Raw genomic sequence first — 27,423 nt, forward strand, 5'->3', positions numbered from 1 at the left:
TGCTTGAGAAAGATATCAAATTCGAGTGGTCAGAAAAGTGCCAGAAAAGTTTTGATCAATTGAAAACTCTTTTGACTGAAGCTCCAGTGTTAGTTCAGCCAGAATCCGGTAAAGAATTTGTGATCTACAGTGATGCGTCTCTGAATGGTTTGGGCTGTGTATTGATGCAAGAGGGTAGAGTAGTAGCGTACGCTTTGAGACAATTGAAGCCACATGAGAAAAATTATCCGACTCATGATCTTGAGTTAGCTGCTATTGTTTTTGCTTTAAAAATTTGGTGCCATTACTTGTTCGGGGAAAAATGTCATGTGTATTCCGATCACAAAAGTCTCAAGTACTTGATGACTCACAGAGATTTGAATTTGAGACAAAGACGTTGGCTAGAATTATTGAAAGATTACGAGCTTGTCATTGATTACCATCTGGGAAAAGCTAACGTAGTTGCTGATGCATTAAGCCGTAAATCGCTGTTTGTTTTGCGAGCAATGAATGTGCACCTGTCTATGTCCATTGATGATGTATTAGTAGCGGAGTTAAAAGAAAAACCGTTATTGATGCAACAAATCCGTGAAGCTCAAAAAGTTGATGATGAATTAGTTGCAAAACGAGCATTATGTGTTTCAAAAGAGGATGCAGAGTTTTTGATTGATAGCAATGATTGTTTGAGGTTTAGAAATTGATTATGTGTTCCGAGAAATTCAAAGCTTATTCCGATGATTTTGAACGAGGCTCATACCAACCGAATGTCAATTCACCCGGGTAGTACGAAAATGTACAACGATCTGAAATGTCAGTATTGGTGGCATGGTATGAAACGAGACATTTCTGACTTTGTTTCGAAATGTTTGATATGTCAACAAGTGAAAGCGGAACATCAAGTGCCTTCTGGATTACTTCAGCCGATCATGATACCAGAGTGGAAATGGGATCGAATCATGATGGATTTTGTATCTGGGTTGCCATTTTCTCTGAGCAAGAAAGATGCAATCTGGGTGGTGGTTGATAGATTGACAAAGTCGGCTCATTTTATTCCCGTACGTACAGATTATTCACTTGATAAGTTAGCCGAACTGTATGTTTCTCAGATTGTAAGATTACATGGGGTACCTACTTCTATTGTGTCGGATAAAGATCCGAGATTCACATCGCGGTTCTGGAAGAAATTGCAAGAAGCATTTGGCACTAAGTTACATTTTAGCACCGCTTTTCATCCCCAGACCGATGGTCAATCCGAGCGAATTATTCAAATACTCGAGGATATGTTGAGATGTTGCATTCTTGAGTTTAGTACTTCGTGGGAACGATATTTGCCTTTGATTGAATTTGCATATAACAATAGTTTTCAATCGAGCATCAAGATGGCACCTTATGAGGCTTTGTACGGTCGTAAATGTCGTACACCCTTGTTTTAGACCGAACTCACTGAGAATAAGATTTACGGAGTTGATTTGATTAAAGAAGCCGAATAAAAAGTAAAAGTGATCCGTGAAAATATAAAAGCAGCATCAGACCGTTAGAAATCGTATGCAGATTTGAAACGGAAGGATATAGAGTATCAGGTCGGAGACAAAGTGTTTCTTAAAGTTTCACCGTGGAAAAAGATACTCAGATTTGGCCGTAAAGGCAAATTGAGCCTGAGATTTATCGGACTATACGAAATTTCAGAGCGGATTGGACCGGTTGCCTATAGACTACTTTTGCCACCTGAACTTGAAAAGATTCACAACGTTTTTCATGTTTCGATGCTTCGTTTGATGCAGATCCGATCCTTGTCATGTGATTAATCCAAAGAGATTGAAATTCATCGATTTAAGTTATGAAGAGGAACCGATTCGTATTTTGGCTCACGAGGTAAAAGAATTACAGAATAAGACAATTTCGTTAGTAAAAGTGCTGTGGGTCAAACACGGGGTTGAACAAGCTACTTGGGAGCTTGAAGACTCCATGAAAGAACAATATCCTAATTTATTCGCTGTTAGATTTTCGGGGACGAAAATTTCTAAGGGGAGAGAGTTGTGACAGCCCTAATTTGACCCTAGTCGAAAAGTGGTTTTGGGACCACAAAACCGAGTCACAAAAATAATTAACCGATATATTCTATGTTTATTATATGTGTAAATGTATGTGTGAAAGTTTCATGCTTTAATTTTGTCATTTGCATGTGAAATTTATTAGATAGGACTTATATGAGACATTTTGAAATATGGTTATTTTTGTAGTGGCCAAATAATTGATAGTGTAAATAAATGGGTTTGCATGTCTAATACCCCACTTTAGTAGCAGTGGCCGCCCATGACAATGATGGTAAGCAAAATATGTGTTGTATAATAATATTATATGATAATGGTTTAATTTATGAAATAAAAAAAATTAAGTAAAATAAGAAAGAGTAATAGAAAAAGCAAAAGAAAAAAACAAAATATTGGTTTTCATCTTCTTCCTTAGGAGCCGAATGTTAAAGAAGAAAGGGGGATATAGCATTCGGTCATCCTAAGCTCAAAACAAGGTTAGTATTTCATGTTAGATTTTGAAATTTTAGCTTATTTTAAGTTAGTTACTAAGTTCTTTAATTAGCCCATGTTAAAATTTTGGATTTGGGTGGTGAATGAAGCATTCGGCCATGGTTGATAGTGAAGAGATTTGATTATTTTCTTTATGTTTTGATGAATAAATGTTGATGAGAGAAGTTTGAACTAGTTAAGAATTTAATTTGGTAGTATTTATATGTGTAATAGCCGAAATTGGATTTGCTTAGTTACTTGCACAAATGTTTTGTATTTAAATGCTAGAAGGTGAGTATTACTGTTTAGATGATTTGAAAAGAATAAGGTAAAAGTTTGAATATCTAAAGGTTCGGTATTATACATGAATTCTAATGGTATGATTTTAAATAATGTAAGAAATGGAATGTGAATAATGTTGATGCATAGGTGAAAACATTATGTTCGGCTATGATGGTATATTAATGTGTAATTAACCCATTTTGATAACATTATATAAAGTGATAAATAATAATGATTAGAAGTGTATTGGTTAAGTAAATATGATTTTTATTTTATTAAGTGATCAATGTCGTATGTGGGTTGTGATTAGTTTAAGTGACTAAGTAATGTGTTTTGTTTCATTAAGGTTAAGTATATTTTTGGTATATGAGTAAGTGTATATCATGTATGTATTTATGTTTTGAGATGGCCGAATATAAATGGCAAGGTTTACATTAGACTTATATTAAGGATGTAGTCATAAAATACATATATACCATGAATACATGTACAATCGGTTATATGGATTTTTATGTATATCACTAAGTTAATATGAATGCAAGGAGTAAATTGTAGTAAATTTGCTTGGGACAGCAGCTGTAACGTGAAATTGGAAAATCACCATAAATTGTGGGAGTGGAGTTAGAAGCTGATTAAATTATGTAATTAAAGCTTAATGAGTCTAGCTTCAAATGAAATCAACGAGAACATATTTCAACTTCTGTACAATTGGAAATTTGATTCAGTAGTAAAGGGTGGTCAGATTAGTCAAACAAAGGAAACAGGAAAACTTTAAGAAAAATCTGGTATTGATTGGCTAAACTAAAATTATGAAAATTTTAGGGATAAGAGATATATGAGTCTATTTTCAGGAAATTTTACGGTAATTTATTTGGAGTTTCGTACCTCCAGTTGTAAATAATTTAGTGACTGTTGCTCGGAAGACAGCTTATAGTGAAATTGTGATTATGTGGTAAACAATGATAAAAAAATTTGTTAATGAGTTGCTTATTGTTTTCTTATAAACTTACTATGATCTATATGTGTGAAAATCGAATATGTATATATATTATGTTTTTGAAGTAATGCTTGAATAGTCGAATAATGACTAGTTTAAAATTGTTGAATTTAAGCTCAAGAGCATAGAGGGCAAATTCGGATAAGGAAAAGAGAAAGTAGTAGAATAGCCGATCCGAGACTGCTCAAAATATTCGAGGTAAGTTTTAAGTACTTATACATATAATATTATTCAAAAATGACATGACTGATTATGAGAATTTAGTGCTACTTGTTAATTATGTACATGGCCGAACGGAAATTTGTATTGGAAGTAAAAAGAAAAAAAAAGTGATATGATTTCATGCTCAAATGGTAGTGTTAGATGAAAATGAGAAAGATTTTACGTGTAAACTATTATGTATTTAATCGTGAGTGATGAAATGTGATAAAAGTGAATGAGGTATAGAATGATTTATTTAAATGATGATTATACCTAAATAGGTGTGATGGTGTTGTATAAAACTTGTTGATTTGAATGTTGTACAGTATTATTCGGGCCTTGGAGCTTAGCAGGCTATAATGCTGGTGAGACATTATTCGGGCCTTTGAGCCTAGCAGGCTATAATGCCGGTGAGATATTTTTCGGGCCTCGAGCCTAGCAGGCAAAATGCCGGTGAATAAATTCGGGTTTTTAAAACCTAGCAGGCTGAATGCCGGTGAATTAATAAAAGTCTAAAACTAAAATACCTCATGTTAGAACGACGAATGAATTCATTCAATACGTTAAGTTGGCAAGGTACGTATGATGTATTTATATGAGAGTATGATTAAATTGAACCATAAGAGTATAGTTTGATACATATGTGAATACATGTTATGTTTATATCTATGATTATGATATATTCGGTCACAGTGCGAAGGCACGTGGAAATGTTCGATTTATTTATGCCATATGAATTCGGTTTGAGTGAAATTAGAATGCTAAGTATGCATTATATGCTTGTGAATATTCAGTCAATGATAATAAGTATATAAGAAATGACCTTTTGAGAAATTGAATAATTGATGTATAATTGAGTTTATCTGTAGTATTACTTAAAACTTACTAAGCTTATGAAAGCTTACTCCATTTACTATATTTCTCTGCTTATAGATTGTTGATTCCAGCACTGCTTTCGGGAGAGGATTGTCAGCAACTCGTCACACTATCTATTTTTTTTTTTTTTGGTACTGCTATATTTTGGTGTTGGTATGGCATGTATAGAATAGACTTAAGTGAATGCTATTTTGAGATGTTTTGTATATATTTGCCATGTGAATATGGCAACTTATGAATATCGTTATAAGTTGAATTTCTATCTTTGATGGTGTTGGCTATAAGTATAACTGCTAATTGAATTAGGCAAAGGTGTATGTACTACTGTTGAAATTCGGATTAATAATTCTTCATAACCCATTCCAGCGACGGACACGGGTCATAGGGGTGTTACAAGCACCGTTAGCAGAAGCGTCCACTACCATCCTCGAGTGAGCATTAAAACCATTATAAAATGTCTCAAGTTGGATGCAATGTGGGATTCCATGATGAGGGCATTTCCATAATAGCTTTTTGTATCATTCTTATGCCTCAAACAAGGACTCATCATCCATTTGTTGGAAAGCAGTGATCTCGTTCCTCAACTTAGCATTCTTACTAGGCAGGAAATACTTCATGAGGAATCTTTCGGCTAACTCTTGCCATGTAGAAATTGAGTTTTGTGGCAATGAATTCAACCAGGCACGAGCTCTGTCCCTTAGTGAGTACGGGAACAGCTTCAATCGTAATGCATCTTTGAAAACTCCGGCTAATTTGAAAGAGTCGCTCACCTCCATAAATAGTCTTAAATGAAGATGAGGATCTTCTGTAAGCATTCCACTGAATTGGCCCACTGTCTGAAGCATCCGGAACATGACTGGCTTCAACTCAAATTGTTGTGCCTCAATTTTGGGTCTCCTAATACCCGGATTAAAATCATTAAAAACAGGCACTGCATACTGACTCAAGGCTCTATCCCTATCAACAGTAATAAGGATAGGATTTTGAGCAAGGTTTGCTCCATTTCCTTGATTCATATTCTCAAAATTCATTCCTTCAGTCCTTCTCTGGTTCGCTTGTCTTCTTCGCTGTCGGAAAGTTCGTTCAATCTCAGTGTCTACAGGGAGTAGGTCAATAATTCAGTCAATACTTATAAACACCTGAAATAATCACAAAAAAATTAATTAAGTTAAAAATTAAACTAAAAAATAAACCAAAATGTAAAACTAAAAAATTCACAAATAATGACTTTTTGAAACAGTCCCCGGCAACGGCACCAAAAACTTGGAACAACGGAAAAAAATGTGCAAGTGTACACAACCGCAACAAGTAATAAAGTGACAAGTAAATGTCGAGTTATCGTACCCACAGGGACTGTAAAAGAATTATTTATGAAATTAATTGTAAAACACTTTAGTGAGGTAAAAATAATTTGGCTTTAAAAGATAGTCAAAAACTATTTAAAAACTAAGTAAATGATTAAAAATAAAACAAAGGAGTTCTAATGCACGATTTCAAATAAGATTTAATCAAGGTAACATGCTTGTGTTGGATTAATCATATTCCTTCAACTTAGAATTATTAAACTCATGTTTACACTATTACGAATAAATTCGGTAATTGCTAACTCATGAACAAATTTACAAATAAAAATCCATTCATCTCTTGACATATCCCTATGTCAATTCAACCGACTAAACAGATTCTAGCAAGCAAACATGTTATTGCACATGCATACTCATTAAATTGAACCAATCTCTTGCATATCTCTATGTCAATTCAAACGATTAATTAAATCTAATAAGCATATAAAAGACTTTGTGAAGTAACAAGGCATCCCTACCTTGAAACAATTAAATCACAATAATCTTGCAAGTAATGCAAGGCAATAATATCGCCAGATACATTGCTAATTTACCCTTCAGCTACCTTAGAAGAATAAACATGCACTGATTAAGTACTGTGTCAATTAATTACAATTTCAATCCATTTAAATAATTAATTCATTAGTTACCTCACGGTCGTAACGCAAGAATAACTTAGGTATGATTTTACTTAACCAAGAAATTTACCGAGGCCTATAACAGCATAAACATCATTTTAACAATTCAAGCAGACAGAATATAATCAACCCAACACAAACATACTTTAAGCTGAATTGATTAAGATATCTATTTCAATAGCATAAATATTCATAAACATGTTCGTCAAAACAACAACAAAAATTAAAGAGTTAGGGAACAAAAGGCAAATCCGGTGTTTCTCCTTGGCTTGACTAGTTGCTCCGTTCTTCATTCTTCGTTGGCCTTGGCTATTAAGGTGGCTTATGAACACCTAATTTCTGCTCCAAAATGGCTGATAGAAGCCTCTTTCCTAAGAGAAGAAATTGGCACTTGAACAAGAGGGAATAGAATGGAAAAAAATGAGAGAAAAGTGAGAGAGGGAATGGGAGAATGATGTGAAGTGACTGATGCCTTGAATGATCAGCAAGGGATTGCTTTTATAGCTGATTGTGGCTTCTAAAAATAGCAAATTCCAGCAGCCAGAGAGACCTCCCTTGGCCGGCCACACACATGGAAAAGTTGAGAGTTTCAACTTTGCTATTTTAAGCTTGGGGCAAATCTACAAAGCCATAATTTAATGTGGGGTTTGAATGCAATTTAGAAGTCTTTTGAGGGCCTTTTTGCAAGCATATTTAATCAGCTAAAATGCTAATTTGGGTCAGCATATGGACGGTTCTGGGCTGCCCATTTAGTGGCTGGTTTGGTTCACTCAATTTAGCTCGACCAGTGCGGTTCAACTGGACCCTTTCTCCATAATTAATTAAAAATAATTAATTTGACCCACATTAAATGGGGAATAAGTTAAAATTAATTAAATTATGACTTAATACACATTTCTGGACCGTCTTAGGCTGGAAATTAAAGTGCCTCGATACTTCAAATTGCTTCTCAGTTTTGTGCTTTTAGTAATGTCAACCGAGCCAATTTTCGCCCTTTGCGCGAATCTGTCGAAAATAGTCAAAATTAATCAAAATTAAGTATAAAATTAAATAAATTCACCATGTTCATATTTTTAACATTATTTAATTATTTTATAAAATTTAATTATTTTTCGACAAGAATTTAACCGGATTTGCATGAATTTAAGTAAAACTGGGTATGAAAAAGTATATAAATTTTTGTATTTCCAAGGGGATCTCCATAATACATTGAATCAGATTATTTGAAAACCAAACCCATAACAATTCAAGGTTCCATGATCCATCCTCTGAGACCATTTCAGTGAGACAACAATCAGAGTTAAGATTAGCACTAGCACCAGAATGCAAGATCAATGGTCCTACACAAAGAATCCAATTGTCTTCCAAAAAATTGATTTTATTACCATCACCAACAGCCCAGATTAAGTTCTCTCGTAAAAGCGGTTGAACTTTAGAGAAAGATCGACAAAGAAAAGAACTTCTATCCCAGGAAATACAATTTAATAGATCTTCAGTCATCTAATACTTCAACCTGACTACATGGACCCATAAAGCCTCATTAACAGAGATGATGAGAAACCCTAATTTCAAAAGAAAATAAGATATCCTGATCACAAAGCTTCCTCATCCCAAGTCCACCACACCATTTAGGTTGACAGATAGAATCCCATCCCACGAGAGACATCTTTTTTTTACTGTCTGAATAGCCCCAAATAAAACATTTCACCGAGCTTTCAATCTCATCATAGATTTTCTTATGTATCATCATAGATTGCATGAAGTAGCTAGGAATGGAAAGAAGACCCAACTATGCTAGAGTAACTCGACTTGCTTAAAAAAGTTGCTTGGTATCCTAACTCTGTAACTTCCTATGTACCTTTTCCATCACAAAATATATAGTGCTCTTCATAACCCTCTGATGGAATAGGAGGACTCCTAAATAGTGTCTAATATCTTGCACTTTTTAAAATTAAAATAGATTACTCATGAAGTCAGCAATAGACTCATCCGCTTGTTTAGAGAAGAAAATGTTAGTCTTCCTATAGACTCATTCACTCATGTAGTGAAGAAAATGTTAGTCTTCTTAGCATTGATTTTATGGCCAGAAAACTTACAATTTTTTTCCTAAATTTTATTGAGTACCCTACCATGCTTCAAGTCCGCTTTGCTGAAGAGAACTAAATCATCAGCAAATAACAAGTGTTAGAGAGCCAATACGAATCGAGAAAGGTGTATAAGAGTCCACTTGCCAACAAAAATCGCCAATTGAAAAGAATTGCCAAACCACTCCATACACAGTACAAATAGGTAAGGAGAAAGCGAGCACCCCTAACGAATTCCCCTTACAGGTCTAAACTTCGAAAATGAAACTCCATTCCACATAACTTGCATGGTAGAATTAGAAATAGATGACATAATAACATTTCAGAGATAATCTGGGATACCTACCACCTTAAGAGAAGTGCTGATGAAATCCTATCTCAGTCTATCATAGGATTTTTCCAAGTCTGTTTTGATCGTCATCCACTTTCTTTTGTTTTGGCTTCTCATAGAATGAATTACCTCTTATGAAATAATAACGTTATCAATGATGTTCCTACCTACAATGAACTCAGCTTGTTCCTGTGCAATAATTTTAGGAAAAATATATTTAAACCTGTTGGCAATTTACCTTCATGACCAGCTTGTACAACAAGGAGCAAACATTAATTGGACGAAACTGGGAAAAGCTCTCCGGATTTAACACCATGGGTATAAGTACAATCATGGTATTATTTAAATCGTGATCAATAATACCTCAATTAAATACCTTTTTAACCCAATCACAAACAACTCCCCCAATTGTATCCTACTGCTTTTGGAAGAAAAGGGCATGAAAATCATTGCTCTCTAGTGCTTTAAGGGGCGCTATGTCAAATAGCGCATCCTTAATCTCATCATACGTGACCTATTTTCCCAAAAAATCAAATGTCAGTAGGATTAAGCTAAGGAAAAATACTTGGGGGTAGATTTCCCATAGTCCCAAGATCCTCCCCATACAACTTTTGAAAGAAATCATTCGCCTCAGCCTCAATGGATTTTGGATCATAAATCCAATCTCCTCTAAAGTTGCGAATAGCGGTTATACAATTATTTTTCCTTCTTTGGAGAGTTCAGTTGTGAAAAAACTTCGTGTTATGATCGTTAAATTTTAACCAGTTGCATCTTTTTTTTTGTTTCCAGAGAAGTTTCTCATGATGACATTCTTCAATAATTTTTTGATCCTCAACTCTTCCTCAGTTAGACGGTTCAAACTAAAAAGATCTATTTTCCTCTAAATGACGGTCAATTTCTTAATCAGGTATCTCTTACGATTAGTAATCTGACTATAAACTAAATTATTCCACTCCTTTAAATTATCAGTAAGCTTAGCTAAAATATCGGACATACTTTTGCTAAACTTCCAATTATCACCCACAAAATTCCCAAAATCAGGATGTTCGGCCCATCCAGCCAGAAACCGAAAGGGACGACTTCTAGGTAAGGTAACTCCAAGAAAAGGGAGAGGAGAAGGGGTCTATGATTAGACTTGATCTTTGGAAGGTGAGTAAAAGAACAAGTCAGAAAATTATGGACCCAAGCTTCATTAGTAAACACGCGATCTAACCTCTCAAAAAAGCCACCCCTGTGTCATGTAAACGGAGGCCCTCGAAGCCTGAATCGTGAAGCTCCACCATATCTAAAAAATCACCAAAATGGGGACATATCCTTCCGTTAGAAAAGCCATTTTTTCTCAATAGGGGAGAGGATTGCATTGTAATCACTAATAGCAACCCATGGAGTATGACTTGACAAAATTGATGAACCCAAATACCTCCTAAGATCTTAACGCTTCTACCAATTAAGGCTCCCATACATGAAAGAAATTAAAACCAGTTTTGAGGACGCTGGAGGCCAAACTCAAGTCAGAACAAACTGAGGGTAACTATGAACCACCTCCACTTGAACTGAATCTTTCCACCCTATCCAAATACCTCCTGAATATCCAACTGCCTCCACACGGTGTGATTACTAGAAACCTGATTTAGTGATAATAGTGTCTGCTTTGGTACCATTCACTCTTGGCTCAAGCAAACCAATAATATTTGGCTTATATTCCATATTATATTCATGAAAAACTCAAGGGAATTTAATGTTGGCACAACCCTGGAAATTCCAAGAAAAAATCTTAAAATTCATAAATTAATAAATAAGAAAATGGAAAAAAAAAACATATTCTTACTGTCGTGAGACAGTTAACCCTTCCACAATCGAATATGGTACTTCCAGTGCAACCTCCGCCGCTTCATTAGAGACTTGGATCGATAGAAGTTCCGCCACTGCCTCCATGAATTTTGCTAAGGGTACTCAAGTATTCCTGGAAGATTTGAACTGACTCCTATAACCCCGTAAAGCATTAAACGATTTCTGACCACTACACCTATTGCTTTCTCTACATCCATTTTTTTATCCTTAAGGCCTGAAGAACCAACACCCATGGTGTCTATATTTTTTTAACCATAAAACCTTTTTTATTTAAGTGTGAGTTATTTTTGAATGTTATCGTAGAATGTTTCCTGAGGTCTAGAACATTGTCAGTTATTTGTACCACTACTCCTTTGGGTCCTTCAGATGTTGGGTTTAAACTAATTTAATACTTTCAAAATTTCCAGGTGACATGGATGCTTTACCCCCTGAAACGAAATCTAAAACAGAATAGGAAGTAATAGAGTCAAAAACATTGGATTTTATAGATGTAAAAGGCCGAACCTAATTATTGTGTGCTCCAGTCCCATTTTGCACATTGACCAATTATGTAGGTGGGACCTCTTGTTGCCCAGTTGAGATTAATTTCATCCCACTGTTTGTTTCGACATTCAAAGGAGAGCCTATCATGTTTTCCTCAACCCAAGCAGCTTGGGTATTTAATCTTATAGAGCCAGTTTGTAGGCTACCGAAACCAACCTTATTTAACTGGGTATAGCCCATAGCCTCTTTTAAAATAGGCTCACCATTTCCCCTCAAATTAGGTTGACTCAATTCTCCCAAACTAGCCCTAGTGTTGTCAACTAAAATGGACCCACGATCAGCCTTATTTCCAGCCAAATTAACCGGACCCAACTCACGTTTCTTTCCTTGTTCTATTATAGACCCAAGCAAAATTTTAACTGCCCCCAATTTTGATGAGCCCTTCCCTTTTCTTTAAACAATTCTCCTTTATGAAAGGTAATCTCTTAAATTGTCGCCTCTACAAATTTTGTTCCATGCAATTTGTCACTAACCAAATTCAAGCCCACAAATCGTTAATCTTCCCCATTTAACACCAGTTTAGATGTGGTTTGACTTTGATTTACCCTCAAATTTTGCCTTGATTTTTTCTCAATTAGCATCCAAGGACCAAAGGATTCTGGTGTCTCTTCTGACATCTCCTTTTCTGATAAGCTCACCAACGGTGAAGAAACTGTCACCCCATTTACGGATTTGAAACCAATAGTCGGCCATCCCTCTTTCACATGCCTGAATCTGCCACATGAAAAACAAATGGTTGGTAACGATTCAAATTCAACTTTTTGTAACTTACCATCCACAAAGATTTTAGAAATGAGAGGTTTTCCCATGTCAAGAAACACGACCAATCTAGCAAATTTCCCTTTCACACCACTATCAGTTTGAAAATCAAGCTTGACAACTTTGAAAATCAACCTGTCGATTTCTTCCAAAAATTTCTGTTTGTAAATAAGTCCTAGCAAACCAAGAAGTTGAACCCAGTAATTTAACCACCACGGTGTTCACCATCTCTCTTACCAAAAAAAATTGGATTCTTTCAGAGAAGGTGATTGCAGGTAACCTATTAACGATAGATTTCAAGATATCACCTATCTAAAAGCTCTATATCTTCATCTCATCTATGACCAGAAGAACCATTTCCCACCATTTTGCCTTTCCAAGACACCACTAGTGTTGGTGGGGGGTCAATAGATATTTTGCCATTCGAGTAGATAATCACATCACTATTCATATCCACATCTATCCTTTTGACTTTGGCTTTTTTGGTAGTGTGATCCCCATTCGAAGGAGCACCACCAACATCATCAGTCACCATTGATGACATATGCTAGAGAAAGAAAGTTAACAGACCAATAGAGCAGCTTTTTTAAAAATTTTTAGGGTTATCTATTCATATGGTAGTTGTTTTTTTCATTACCTCGTAATTGTTTTTTTATAATCATATAATGTGAATTTTTTTGGTAGAAAAGGACGACATTAAGAGAATTCATTAGATAAAACCATAATCAAGAGGAAATAGATATGTTGCGATCTCTTCCCAACAAGTTCATGACCGAAGCATGTGGGGATATAAATAAATGTATCAAAGAACTACATGTATCAGCATATTTAGTCATGTGATCAGCAACACCATTAAGAGTTCTCAAGATATGTTAGATACGAATCTCTCATTTCTGATGCAAAGTTTGATGTAACAATCACAGTTCTACTTAACTACTACTAGCTTCTCCACCAGAAAAAAGTAATTCAACCAACAAAGTATTATCACACTCAACTTCAACTTTCTGAAACCCTTTATTCCAAGCTAAGAATAATTCTTCCAACATCGCTCTTATTTCTACTTTAAAGACTGACTCGTTACCGAAACTCATCGCACAGCCCCATAACTAATTTGCATTTGAATTTCTAAGAAAACCCCCAATAAAAACCCTTTGTTCCAAATTCGACACAACCCCGTCTGAATTGAGTTTTATCCAACCCATTGCAGGAGGAGTCCAACTCGAAAGACTCCCCATAGTCCCCAAAGATTTCCTCTGCACATCTAAATCCCGATAACTCATAGCCTACATATAGCTGATATCCACAATAGCCCTGATATTTCTATGACTATTAGAGAACACACACTCATTTCTATTATTCTAAAGTAGCCAACACAAGATTACAAACACTGTTTGCCACTCCATTTCTTCATAGTAAAGATTACCCTTATCTTGTAAGTTCCAAACTAACACTTCCTTCATTAAAAAAAAATATATATATTATGGGCTTGTCAGGGAACCACTATTCGCCATACAGTCTTAGCAAAAGCGCAATCCCGAAAAGCATGAATCCTTGTATCCAAACTATCAATACATAAAGGACAAATACCATCATCTGTCATATGCCTACGTCTCCTCTCATTATTTGTCAACAATCTATCATGCCATAAAAGCCATAAGAAAACACGTACCCTTTGAGGCACCGAAACTCTCCAAATCATCTTCCATATAACAACAACATCAGAAACTCGACTAAAGAGATTCTTATAAGTCGCAGATGATGAGAAACCATCATTTCCCATCCATTTCCAAGCCAAGCAATCTTGTCCTACAACATCAAATAGGGGTATGATCACTGTGATTTGTTGAATAATAGGACGTGGAACGAGATTAGTAAGACAATCCCAATCCCAAAGACCATTTTCAGTCACTAAGTCACAAACGCACAATGTATTATCAGGTTGATCTGATCCTCCAATAATATCTCGTAAGGGACCTATCTGCCTAACCCATACATCATTTCAAAAATTCATCATACGGCCATTGCCAATTGACAAAAAACCATTACTCATAACTTTTGGCCAAACCCGTGTTAATGACTTCCATATGAATGAACAATTGCTTTGAGAGATAGAGGTTGGAAGTGCCCCTTGTATATTATATTTCTTCCTTAACACCTAAACCTATAAAGACTTGGTATTCGCAAGCAGACGGTAACCAAAATTTATTAAAAAAATCTTGTTCTAATCACATAACTTCTGCAAACCTAATCCACCACTATCCAAAGGTTGACAACAATCTTCCCAAGAAATAAGCATAATTTTCCTTGTATTATTAGTTGTTCCCTATATGAAATTACGAGCAAGTCTCTCCATTTCATTGCATACAGAGAGAGGCACCCAAATAGTAAACATAAAGTAGTTAAGAATAGAAAGAAGAACTGATCGAACCAAAGTTATTCGTCCTGCTAGCGAAAGTTTTCTCGCATCCCATCCAGGTAGTTTTTGCCTAGCCTTGCTTACAATAAATTCGAAAGTTCAGTAACTCTATTATAAAACAATGGCATATTAAGGTAACATCCAAGGCCACCCACTCAGCTGAATCCCACACTCTTGCAAATCACCTCAATAACTGAACTAGGAGTATTAGGGGAGAAAAACACCTATGACTTGGACTTGTTAACCTTCTGCCTAGAAAAGTAATAGAAATTTTCTGATATATTACTCACCACAACAACTTGATCCCTACTAGCTTCACAGAACAACATAAGGTTATCAGAAAAAAAAATATAAGACAAAGCGGGCCCTCTTCTTAAGAGGAACAAAGGTTTCCAACTACAATTCATGGTCGCCTCATCAATAAGGTGCTCATGCCTTTTCATGCGAAGGACAAAAAGATAGAGCGATAAAGGGTTACCCTACCTTATACCATGTGACGGGTGGAAAACATCAGTAAGAGTCCTATTCCATAATACCTAGAGTGAAGTAGAAGAAACACAATGCAATATGACATTAATTAATTGCTCAAGAATTCCTGCCATTAACAAAGTATCTCGTAGGAAATCCCAGCCGATTCTATCATAAGCCTTTTCAAGGTCTATCTTCATGATCATACCATATTTGTTTCTTCGAAAGTTCCTCAAAGAGTGCACCACTTCTTGCGCCACTATAATATTATCAACAACATCTCTATCTAAAATAAAGCTTAATTGGTTCTGACTTATCAATTTCACCATTAAAGGTAACAGCCTGTTAACAATCATCTTTATAAGAATCTTATACAACACTGAACACAAGATTATATGCCAAAATTGATTAATTCTCTCCGGATTCAGTGTCTTCATGATAAAAACTAGTAACGTTCTATTCAATTTCAGATCCAATCGCAGCCTACCCAAACTGTGTCTCACAAAAGAACACACTGACGATCTCATAATCTCCCATTGAGTCTGAAAGAAACTAGCCTAAAACCCATCCACATTAGGGGCCTTTAAACACTATTCTAAGTATTTCCTCATCCGAAACCACTGAAATAAGAGCCCTTGTCATATCACAGGAAAACATATGAAATTTACCTCAACAAGGGAAAACACTACTAGTCACATAGTCCATGGTATAAAGTTCCTTCAAGAATTGCACCACATGCTGTTTCAACACATCCTCCTCAAAACACCATTTATTAGCCACCAGAAGACTCTCAACTTTATTCTGCTTCCATCTTGCCAATGTACGACTATGAAAATAGGATGTATTCCTATCCCCATCTTTTAACCATTCTGCTCTGGATTTTTGAAACCATAACAACTTCCCATGAGCTAAAACTTCCTCAATTTCCTGTCGCAGTTCGTACTTCCATCTATGAAGTGATTGATAGGAGCGAACCTCAAGGACTTTTTGAACCTTTTCCAGCTCAGAAATCAACTTTCTTTTGCGTACAAAGATATTCATATAAACCTGTTTGCTCCTGTAACACCCTATACCCAAATCTCATACTATGATGGAATACAAGGCGTTACCCAACTTTAAACTCAAGCTTTCATTCATTCTGAGTTACCGAAACTCTGTTCAATTTTAAAACTTATCAACATATCCTGAATATGGGCTTACGAGGCCTAAAGCACACATCGTAAATCATTCAGGACCATTTCGGGACCTTTTGCCAACTATAGAGAAATGTCACTTAACATAGGGACACACGGGCGTGTTCTCGTGTGGAAGGGTAACACGCCCGTATGACCATTTTGACATAGTCGTACTGATGGCCCGTATGACTCACACGGCCTAAGCCCTCTGGGATACGCCCGTATCCTACACCCATGTAGAATTAATTTCTAATTCACACCTACAGGGGTTTTCACACGGCCAGACACATGCCCATGTCATTGGCCCGTGTCCTTCACACGGCTACGACACGCCCGTGTCCCTCACACTGCCACGACACACCCGTATCCTTCACATGGCCATGACACGTCCGTGTTCTAGCCCGTGCGCAAAAATATGGGCATTCTGTTTCTGACGTCAGCATACTCATGATGTCACACGGTCAAGGCACACACCCATGCGCTAGGCCGTGCCCTCCATACGACTAAGACACAGGGCCATGTCTCTACCCGTGTGTTTATTACCATACATTCTGACTTGAAATTTTTACGTACAAGGGACACACAGCTGGACCACACACCCATGGAGCAGGCCGTGTGTCACATGCAGCCTAGACACACGCCCATGTGCCTACCCGTATGGACAATATAAGGCTATTTACCAAGCCTTATTGCCTCCCTTATATACCTAGTTTCATACACATACCAACCAATACCAACACAAGCATAATTCATATAACCAATTCAACCACAATAGACATTCATTTAACCATGGTAACGCATCTTTTATAAATTCAAAATGAATATTAATTATTATTCAAAGCTTAATACAAATTAAAGGGTTTCCAACCCAAGCCAACACATTTGTCCAATTCTCAAAGACACAAAATAATAAAGTCTAAGTCCTATACATGCCATATTCAAGAATATAAATCCAACTATACTGAATGTTTCGGTTGATAGTGTAATCGATATCTCTGACTTCTGGAATCCTTAAGCTAGTTAGGCAGCATTGTAAGGAAATGAAAAGGAAAAGGAATAAGCATAAAGCTTAGTAAGTTGTATATAAATAAGTATACAACAACAATTTATCCGTAATCAACATGCTCATAACACCAAAGTAGGCATAAGTGTAACTTACTCAATACCATCCATACAAGTCACCAATTATATATACTGATCTCATATCTCATACGTACCAATTAGGTACTTGTACCATTCACCACACGGTTATACTTTCCTCATTAGCTTAAGAACATAACGTTCACCGTTGAACTATTTGGAATACTACCAGATATTCATTAAGCCTCAAACGTGGGTAAAGTTCCAATGCCATGTCCCAAACATGGTCTTACACTGGCTCATATCTCAAGTCGATGCCATGTCCCAGACATGGTATTACACTGACTATTATCTCGTAGTTGATGCATATCCCAGACATGTCTTACACTAGCTCTTGTCTCAATACCGATACCATTTCCCAGACATGGTCTTACACTAGCTCTCGTAATGTGGCCGATGCATGTCCCAAACATGTCTTATACTAGCTCACAAACAAATGACCTAAACGTTACAGCATGAATATTCGATTTACTTCTTAAGGTTACAACGGAATTTCCTCTATCTCAATTATCATTATAGATTCTCAATTTCACAACCAAACAATTCATGTTATATTAACTCAATACAATTCAATACATACATTAACAATGTAGTTGTATTATTTACATACAACTTATCTCGAATTACAAAATGTGGCGACTAGTCAATTTAGTCGATTTACTTGGCTTTCCCCCGGTCTAGGCTCGAATTCGGTATTTCTTGATCTATAATAGCAAAACGCACTCATTTAATCACTAAAAAATTTAAGCAATTAAAAATTCACATCTTCGGTAAAATGACCATTTTGCCCCTAGACTTTGGCATAATGACCATTTTACCTCTATGCTCGAAAATCAATTTTTATCGAATTTCTTTGCATATTAAGCCTGGTTGAACTCTTTTTAATCTTATAGCAACCCCAAATTCTCTCTATTTCACACATTTTTCATTCATTTTACAACTTGTGCAAAATAGTCCCTTTAGGTGTTTTCATGGTAACACCTTTCACAAAAGTTGTCTATTACACAACTAAGACTCATATTCTTTCATAAAATTTCAGAAAACACCCTAAATGATCTCATGGAAAAACCCTAGACCTTCAACCATTTTGCAAGATAAACCCCTCATTTGAAAGCTCATGCTACAAGGGTATAAAAAAATACAAAAATCATCAACAAAGGGAATGGAAAACACTTACTTGTGAGTGCTTCAAGCTGCTTAAAATTTTAAGTTCTCAAACCCTTAATTTTTGCTAAAAATTTGATGGAGAAGAAGATGGGAAAAATATGATATCTTTTCCCTTTATTTTATTTTTAATCTAGTCAAAATTGGTCACCAACTCACCTAATTTTGGCAATTTTGTCTCCTCATTGACTCTATGGCCGGGATACGCCTTCTTCCAAGGGTCTATTTGCCTTTTAAAGACCCCAAATTTTAGTTCTCTAACTATTTAACACCTTTAGCTATCAATTTAAGACTTTTGCACTTTATGCGATTTAGTCATTTTTCACAATTGGGTCATAAACGCTAAAATTAATCCACCAAATTTTTCATGCACTATAATAACCATGCTATGACTCTATTTTGATAATAAAATAATTTCTCTAATTTTAGATTTGTGGTCTCGAGACCACTATTCTGACTAGCCCTAACATCGGGCTGCTAAAGTTCCATTCCTTAATAGATTCCTGGAAGCTTTCCAAATTATCACCAACTGCTAACTCATTATTATAGCTACTATTAACAATATTGCCAAAATCCATATGAGACATCCAACTAGCAAGACAACTGAAAGGTTAACCTTTGCTAACGCTCGGCTTAAGAGAAATTAATATCGGTCTATGATCAGATTTCAGTCTGTGAAGGTTCCTTACTAAACATTATGGAAAAAATGAATCCCACTCCGAATTACAGATAACCCTGTTAAGTTTCTGTGACAAACCTCTCTATACCATGTAAATTTGGCACCACTAGCACCCAGATCTCGCAAAGCATTATCGAACAAAAACTCTCCAAACCATTTGCAACCTACATGTGAAATAGAAGCCCCACCTTTTCTTTCATCTCCATCAAGAATAGAATTGAAATCATTGGCAAGCATCCAAGGTCCTTCCACCAAAATAGCCAGAGAGCTAAGAAAATGCCACAACTCCCTTCTCTTCGCAGCATGAGGACTCCCACAGACAATAGAACAAAAGAAATGATCCGAGCTCATCATACTACAGATTTTAACGTGAACCACTTGAGAATGTATATTAAAAATATCCACCATTAGATCCCCATTCCAACACAACCAAATCCCCCCAACAAAACCATTCGCTTCCACCCTAAGAGAATTTGGATATCCAATTTTTGTAATAATATCATCGACCCTAGCTCCACTAACTCTGGGTTTAAGTAAACAAAATAAATTTGGCGAAAACTCCTTCTTATATTCTTTAACAAAATTGTAAAAACGAGGATGTCCTGCTCTTTGGAAATTCCAACAAATTATTTTAGTGTTCATAAAAAATAAGGAAATTTACAAGCCAAACCCGAAATAAGACTACAATAAATTCTGACAATAACCTCAACACCATCAGTGTCATCCACAATCATACCTTCCTCAACAACTTGAGGATCCGAGACCATAACATATTTGTTTGGATTCCTTTCGAGATCACAAGCCAAACCCTCTATTGCTAATTGGAGATCAATTGATTGCTGCTCCTAGATCCTAAGAGTTTCATCGGGCGGTTCCCCTCACTGTTTATAGTGAGTAATGTTAGCACGCAATTGTTGTGCTATGGGAGAGCTCGTTTTACCAAACATAAAAATCTCATTCTCTTTGTCAGTATTAACTCCCATTTTTTCTTTCTCTACAATTCGAACCGCTGTATGTTTCTTCTTATTTAAATTAGCCAAAATTTTCACTTTTTCTATCACTATAGCTTTCCCTTTATCAATGGCACCCACCTGGCCCAACCTCGATCCATCATCAAAACCACCCCGCCCAATATTTAAATGCATACCCAAGCTTCCATTATTGGGCTTCAAAACCTTCAAGGCCGACTTTGGCCCACTCCCCATTACCACTTTTTTCCCCTTAGCCTTTAGCTTGGCGTGCTTCCCTTTCGCCTCAATAACATCTTTTTCTGGAAACCCTAACCCTATATCCCCATCACCGTTAGACTTCTCTTTAGTCATTACCTCATCACTCCCATTAATCTCGCCATTAAACCCTGCAGAAATCTTTCATTCACTAACCTCCAGCGCCACAAAGCGAGTCCCCTAACAAGTCCCCCGGAACTGCCGTTTCTTCCTTCACTGAAAGCCTGCTACGCTCTCTCCGTCTCTCCACCACCATCCACGACTTCTCCATGACCGATCAAGCACAACCTGACTCCTCCACCGATGAATCCGTCGTAATCTCAGGAAAAATGTCCACTACATGTCCGTATATACGACATTGGAAACATATATTTGGTAAAACTTCGTATTCAACACATTAGAGACGACCATTAATTTATACCTTTGACACCACGACTTCTTCAAATCAACATAGACTACCAGCCGTACAAATCATCCCTTGCAAGCACAATCCGTTTGAACATCTAGCTTCACCACCGGACCAATGTCTGACCAATCACCCTTAGGAGGCAATCTGAGTAATAACCTTCACGCAAACCAAGTAACCTAATCCAAACAACCTGTGACTCAATACCATTTCAGGCAAACCAGGTAATCTAATCCAAACAACCTGCGACTCAATACCATTCTAACTTGTTGAAAACTTCGGTAACCATGGCCGAATAGTCAAGTATCTGCCAAAAATTACCCACGACCCTCCTACTAATACCTTATTATAATCAGATTCATCCTAAAAATGAACTAGATAAAAATTATTCTCAAGATCCATGAGTTGGATCAGACACTGAGGATCCCACAGTAAATTGATTTTATTTAACAAAACATTAAAACCAATCCTTCCCCCCAGTAATTTCACAAGAACTGTATTGGTCATTCATCGTTGGATAAGCTTCTACACTCTGTTAGAGAATGTAATCGACGGAACACTTTAATCACTTAAGTAACAGCGCCGCCATCCAAAAGTGTAAACTCCTCTTCTAGAAAGCCACCATTATTCTTCTCTAAGGAAACCCCTAAGATGGTTGATTTGTACGACGCCTTCGGAATCTCTGACTAAATCCTCTGGCTGTTATTATCCACAGCCGGGTCATTAAAATCTAACTATACTTCCGGTCTATTGCGAACTTTCTTTGTGGCCCTTCCAATACCACTAGTCTAACCCGAGTTATTAGCACCTGCCACGAAATCCACCGTAGGAAGCGTTCCACTCATCACTCCCCTCTAAAAAAATTAACTTAAAAAAACCCTAGAAAATAGATATAAACTATTTTGTTGCAATATTTTATCATATAATGTTAATTGATCTTTAATTACCATATAATGTTAATTGTTTCCTTCTTTACTTCAAAATTCTAATTTAGTTTTTATACTATATATTTTTTTATTTCGTGTAATGTACATGTTAAATTATATTTATCAATTTTAATATTTTATAGTTATTTATTATAAAATTTGTAATGTTTTAGTAATATTATATTTTTGTAATATTTAAATTTTAATAGTTTATATTATTATAATATAAATTAAGAAAAATTAATATTTAAAATAAACTTAAATTAAATCATACCACTTATTAAAATAATAAAAAAACATTAGAAATTTAAAAGAACTTATGATCTCTAGTGGCAGCTTTCATTAATCGACTACTATAATTAAATTAGGGTAAACTCCCAAAATAGTTACTTTTGTTTTTCTTAGGTTACATTTTAGTCACTTATGTTTGAAATGTTACGTTTTAGTCACTTACGTTAACGTGTTGTACCATATTAGTCACTAAGCCGTAAATTTTCATTAACAGTGTAACGATAAGCTGATGTGGCACGCTAAATCATCATTTTAAACAAAAATTTTAGGTTAAATTATACAATTAGTCACCATATTTTTTCGTTTTGAGCATTTTTTTTTCTTTTATGTTCTTTCAACTTTCTCTTTTTTTCTTCATTTTCCTTTCTTTTATGCTTCTCCCTCTATTTCCCTCCCTTTTTCATCTCTTTTAACGTAAAAGAAGAAAATTAAATTGCTCAAAACGAAAATAAAATATAGGGACCAATTGTATAATTTAACTTAAAATTTTTGTTTGAAATGATGATTTAACATGCTATGTCAGCTTACCGTTACATTATTAATGACAATTAATGGCTCAGTGCCTAAAATGTTATAACACGTTAACACAAGTAACTAAAACGTAACATTTCAAATATAAGTGACTAAAATATAACCTGAAGGAAACAAAAGTGACTATTTAGTAGTTTACTCCATAATTTATACAAGTCATTGAGAAGATGCACAATAATTAATTTACATATGTATCATAATATATATTTACCATAATTAGTTAATATATATCACAAATAGTTAATAGCTAATACATTTATCATAATTAATGTAAATTCACTATAATTAGTTATTATATTTATTGTAATTAATTTTCATAATATAAATTCACCATAATTAGTTAATATATAATTATCATAATTAATTAATATAGGTAATAATATCTTGGTATTATTAGTAAAAGTTGGTATCATGTGTAACTGTCATATGTGAATTTTAGTTTGATAAGTCACTAAATTATTTACTTCTTTGTAAGTTTGAACTTTATATTAGCTTGGTTCTATTCTATAATTATTCCTACATGTATTTCTAATTGTACTATAATTATATTGTTTTTGTGAACTTAAAAACCATTTTTCAAATAAATAAGTTAATATATATTAGATAATTATTTAATATACCGCTTATCGGTTTTTTACTCCATAAATAAATTAAGGATGTAAACAATGTCATATTTATTTATATATTTAAATCATTTAGTACATTAATTGTGTACTTTTTATAATAACGTAAATAAAATAAAAAATTGTAATATATCTCATTTTATTTATTTAATATTTTATTATACCTTATAAAAACTTATATTTTTCATTTATTTATCGAGTTTAAAAATATTGTATCAAATATTTTTTCTATTTTAATATTTTTATCATATAAAATACTTTGTCATATTTTTAACAAACAGTGCAGAAACAATTTTCCATTTAAATTAAAATGAAAAAGAAAAAAAACACCAACCCATATTATGCTCTTCGAAAAAAACAAAAACCTCACCAACCATTTCACCCCCTTATAAAAAAAGCCAAAGTTGGTGCTCAGCACATAAACCTAAGTCCAGTTCGAAACCGTCTCTCACACCAGCTTTCGTCTTTCAGCAATGGCCGCCACCACTACAACCACTTCCTTTAAAGCCGCACTCCTTTCTACACCGTCGATATCTTCATCGACCAAATCAACCGTCCTCAAAACACGCTTTACATCATCATCGTCCTCACGGTATTCGCCGATTCCAAAATCACTGATAGCTCATCATGTCTCTACAAGGACCAATGCCATCGTCGCCAAGATGGGGACAGTCCCTTCGCCAGTGTCTGAGACGACATCGCTTGACTTCCATACCTCCGTTTTCCAGAAAGAAAAGATCTCTCTTGCTGGTCACGAAGAGGTTAACTGACCCCCTAATTAAGTCATTTCATTTCTTTTTCTTCTTCTTTTGCATTTGCTTTTCAGTTCCGTTTGCTGATTATTTTCATATATATTGATGGATTTGGGTATTTGGCAGTACATTGTGAGAGGAGGACGGCATTTGTTCCCTTTATTGGATGATGCTTTTAAGGGAATCAAACAGATTGGTGTTATTGGTTGGGGTTCTCAGGTTATTAATTTACAACATTTCTCCTTTTCTTTTTCCCTGTAAATAAAAGCAAAAGGGAAACCTTTTTCCCCACCATTTCATAATTATGAAGATCAAAAGCATGCTTTTCAGTTTTCATTGACCACGAAAGTCTTTCAGGTTTTTATTTTGCAAATGTTCATTAATCGTATATCCGAATATTACATTCCCTTAACTAAAACGTGGTTTAAAATATGGTTTTAGGGGCCAGCTCAAGCACAGAATCTGAGGGATTCTCTTGTAGAGGCAAAATCTGATATTGTTGTGAAGGCAAGCTCGAATTCTCACTGCATTTTATTTTGCATTCATTGATTTGACTAAATGTACTGTTACTTGATGATGATTACAGATTGGGTTGAGGAAAGGCTCTCGCTCCTTTGCTGAAGCCCGTGCTGCAGGATTTACTGAAGAGAACGGAACTCTGGGGGACATATGGGAAACTGTTGCTGGAAGTGATCTCGTGTTATTGTTGATCTCTGATTCTGCACAGGTTGCTAAGCTGCTCTCATGTTTTCTATTTCTGCGTTTTAAATATTGGCTATTGGTTATGGTTAGCATTGGCTGATTGTATAAGCTGCATGCCCATAGCAGACATCTTTCTGATGCCAATATATGACTCACATGAAAAATTTTTCCAAGTCTGTTAGACTGATTTGTGACAACTTGTAAATGCTTAAGACTTACATGCACTATGATTCATAGGCTCTCTGCACTTTTTGGTTTGTTCTTATGAAGCTTTATTTTCTGAATTATGTTATCTAGGCGGATAATTATGAAAAGGTCTTCTCCCACATGAAGCCAAATAGCATCCTTGGGCTTTCCCATGGATTTCTTCTTGGCCATTTACAATCGTTGGGGCTTGATTTTCCTAAGAACATCAGTGTAATTGCTGTCTGCCCGAAGGGAATGGGACCTTCTGTGAGGAGACTTTATGTTCAGGGAAAAGAGATAAATGGCGCTGGAATTAATGCTAGTTTTGCTGTCCATCAGGTTGATTATCTCTTGATCATATATTCAACTTAGTCTAAATGAATGTCAAAACTAAACCTTTTCAAAAAAGCATGCTTAAATGACAATGTCTAATTTGGAGCAGGATGTTGATGGTAGAGCTACAGATGTGGCCTTGGGATGGTCGGTTGCCCTTGGTTCTCCTTTTACATTCGCCACCACATTAGAGCAGGAATACAAAAGTGACATTTTTGGGGAGAGAGGTGAGCTGAGTTGTTTGTGTTATTTTGTCAACCGTGCTTATTTTTCATCTTTTGTTTAAAAAAAATTAATGCCTAAAGCGTGTTGTTGTTTCTTCTTTCTGCAGGCATCTTGCTAGGTGCTGTTCATGGGGTTGTTGAATGCTTGTTTAGAAGGTATGTGGAGGATGGAATGAGTGAAGAATTGGCTTACAAAAACACCGTTGAGTGCATAACAGGAATTGTGTCAAAGACCATTTCAACAAAGGTGATCCATGTTGCTTGCTATGCTCTCTCCTCTCTTTGGAATTCTTACTTACAGATCCCTGTTGTGGCCAATTTCTGTGTTTGTTTCCATAGGGTATGCTAGCTGTATACAACTCATTGTCCGAGGAAGGCAAAAAGCGATTTGAGGTCGCTTACAGTGCCTCATATTATCCTTGCATGGAAATCCTATATGAGTGTTACGAAGATGTTGCAAGTGGAAGCGAGATTTGCAGTGTTGTTTTGGCTGGCCGTCGGTTTTATGTATGTTTATGACACTGTGTTTTTGTCAGTTTGCTTGTTATACATCCTTATTCCATGAAACTTTCATTGCTTAAAGTTGGTTCTCAGTTAAGAAAAATCTTGCTTGATGGCTGACTAAGAATTGTTTACAGGAAAAGGAGGGCCTACCTGCCTTCCCTATGGGTAAAATTGATCAGACACGGATGTGGAAAGTTGGTGAGCGTGTCCGAGCAACTAGAGCGAAAGATGATTTAGGTCCACTGTGCCCTTTCACTTCTGGGGTTTTTGTGGCGCTAATGATGGCACAGGTAATCAAATTCATTTTAAATTTTGGACAATGATAATTAAATGTACTACTGGGCTCTGTGGCAAATTAAATCACTTGAAGAATTTTGCTTTGTTTTCCTACTCTTCATATCGTTTGTAACGTTTAAAATCAGATCGAGGTCTTGAGAAAGAAGGGCCACTCGTACTCAGAAATCATCAATGAGAGTTTGATTGAAGCTGTTGATTCCTTGAACCCCTTCATGCATGCTCGAGGAGTTTCTTTCATGGTTGATAACTGTTCCACAACCGCACGATTGGGATCAAGAAAATGGGCTCCACGTTTTGATTACAACCTTACTCAACAAGCATTCGTAGCAGTGGATTCAGGTGCTCCCATCAACCAGGACCTGATAAGCAACTTCTTATCTGATCCTGTTCATGAATCTATCGAAGTCTGTGCAAAGTTAAGACCTACTGTTGATATATCAGTGCCCCCAGATGCAGATTTTGTTCGTCCTGAATTGCGCCAATATAGTTAAGAGTGGAAGAGTGAATATTTTCTCATGGACGAGGCTGTTTTGCAGTAAAATCTTAATTTAGTTTTGCTACAAGTGAAGAGGAGGATAAGTTTTTATGGCTGTCTTAGTTTGTGTTTGGTTTAAGAGGAGGATAAGTTTCTATGACTGTTAGTTTATGTAAGGCGAACTTCTTAAAGATTCATGAGTTGCTTATCTGCAAATGGTATGCTTGGCCTAGCCTGTTCAGTATTTGATTAATTTTATGAATTTGGTGGCTCAGTAAAACTTAATGCCAAAATGCGGTATCGGCAACCTTTGTGCATAGGTTTAGCGATACACTGAATAAAAGAAAATCATGCTTGTTTGATACGGTGGCGACCTTGACAGATTGAGAGAGTAGGAAAAGAAGAGAAGAATAGCAAAAATTTCATTCCATAACAGGCCTAAACGATTCCCTACTGCATACAATGTTTTTAGGTTCAGAGAATCGTAGCCGTCGATAAT

At 35.8% G+C, this 27,423-nt stretch overlaps 2 protein-coding genes and 1 non-coding gene across 3 annotated transcripts; 2 read left to right on the forward strand and 1 right to left on the reverse strand.

Moving 5' to 3' along the window:
• Positions 1–5,337: 5,337 nt before the first annotated feature.
• Positions 5,338–5,444, forward strand: LOC128294862 (small nucleolar RNA R71). The gene has a single exon (XR_008285169.1). It is a non-coding gene; the product is annotated as a small nucleolar RNA R71 (small nucleolar RNA).
• Positions 5,445–15,959: 10,515 nt separating this feature from the next.
• Positions 15,960–19,799, reverse strand: LOC108485175 (uncharacterized). Its single transcript, XM_017789019.1, has 2 exons — positions 19,537–19,799; positions 15,960–16,347 (listed from the first exon to the last, which is right to left on the reverse strand). The coding sequence occupies exons 1-2, from the start codon at positions 19,797–19,799 to the stop codon at positions 15,960–15,962; spliced, it is 651 nt and encodes a 216-aa protein (XP_017644508.1).
• A 3,980-nt stretch (positions 19,800–23,779) lies between these two features.
• LOC108486434 (ketol-acid reductoisomerase, chloroplastic-like) lies at positions 23,780–27,140 on the forward strand. Its single transcript, XM_017790488.2, has 10 exons — positions 23,780–24,212; positions 24,330–24,422; positions 24,645–24,710; positions 24,790–24,930; positions 25,203–25,430; positions 25,534–25,651; positions 25,756–25,895; positions 25,988–26,155; positions 26,287–26,442; positions 26,575–27,140. Exons 1-10 carry the CDS (start codon positions 23,925–23,927, stop codon positions 26,938–26,940), a joined length of 1,764 nt encoding a protein of 587 aa, XP_017645977.1. The 5' UTR covers positions 23,780–23,924; the 3' UTR covers positions 26,941–27,140.
• Positions 27,141–27,423: the final 283 nt, after the last annotated feature.

Source organism: Gossypium arboreum, chromosome 6, assembly GCF_025698485.1.
Source record: "Gossypium arboreum isolate Shixiya-1 chromosome 6, ASM2569848v2, whole genome shotgun sequence".
NCBI classification, from domain to species: Eukaryota; Viridiplantae; Streptophyta; class Magnoliopsida; order Malvales; family Malvaceae; genus Gossypium; species Gossypium arboreum.

Coding starts and splice junctions, on each gene's coding strand:
- LOC108485175 (XM_017789019.1), bottom strand. CDS start 19,799: ATGAGCTCGGATCATTTCTTTTGTTCTATTGTCTGTGGGAGTCCTCAT. Junction 16,348..19,536: donor AGTGGTGCCAAATTTACATG/GTATAGAGAGGT, acceptor AGGGTGTTACAG/GAGCAAACAGGTTTATATGA.
- LOC108486434 (XM_017790488.2), top strand. CDS start 23,925: ATGGCCGCCACCACTACAACCACTTCCTTTAAAGCCGCACTCCTTTCT. Junction 25,431..25,533: donor CTAGTTTTGCTGTCCATCAG/GTTGATTATCTC, acceptor AATTTGGAGCAG/GATGTTGATGGTAGAGCTAC. Junction 25,896..25,987: donor CAAAGACCATTTCAACAAAG/GTGATCCATGTT, acceptor TTGTTTCCATAG/GGTATGCTAGCTGTATACAA.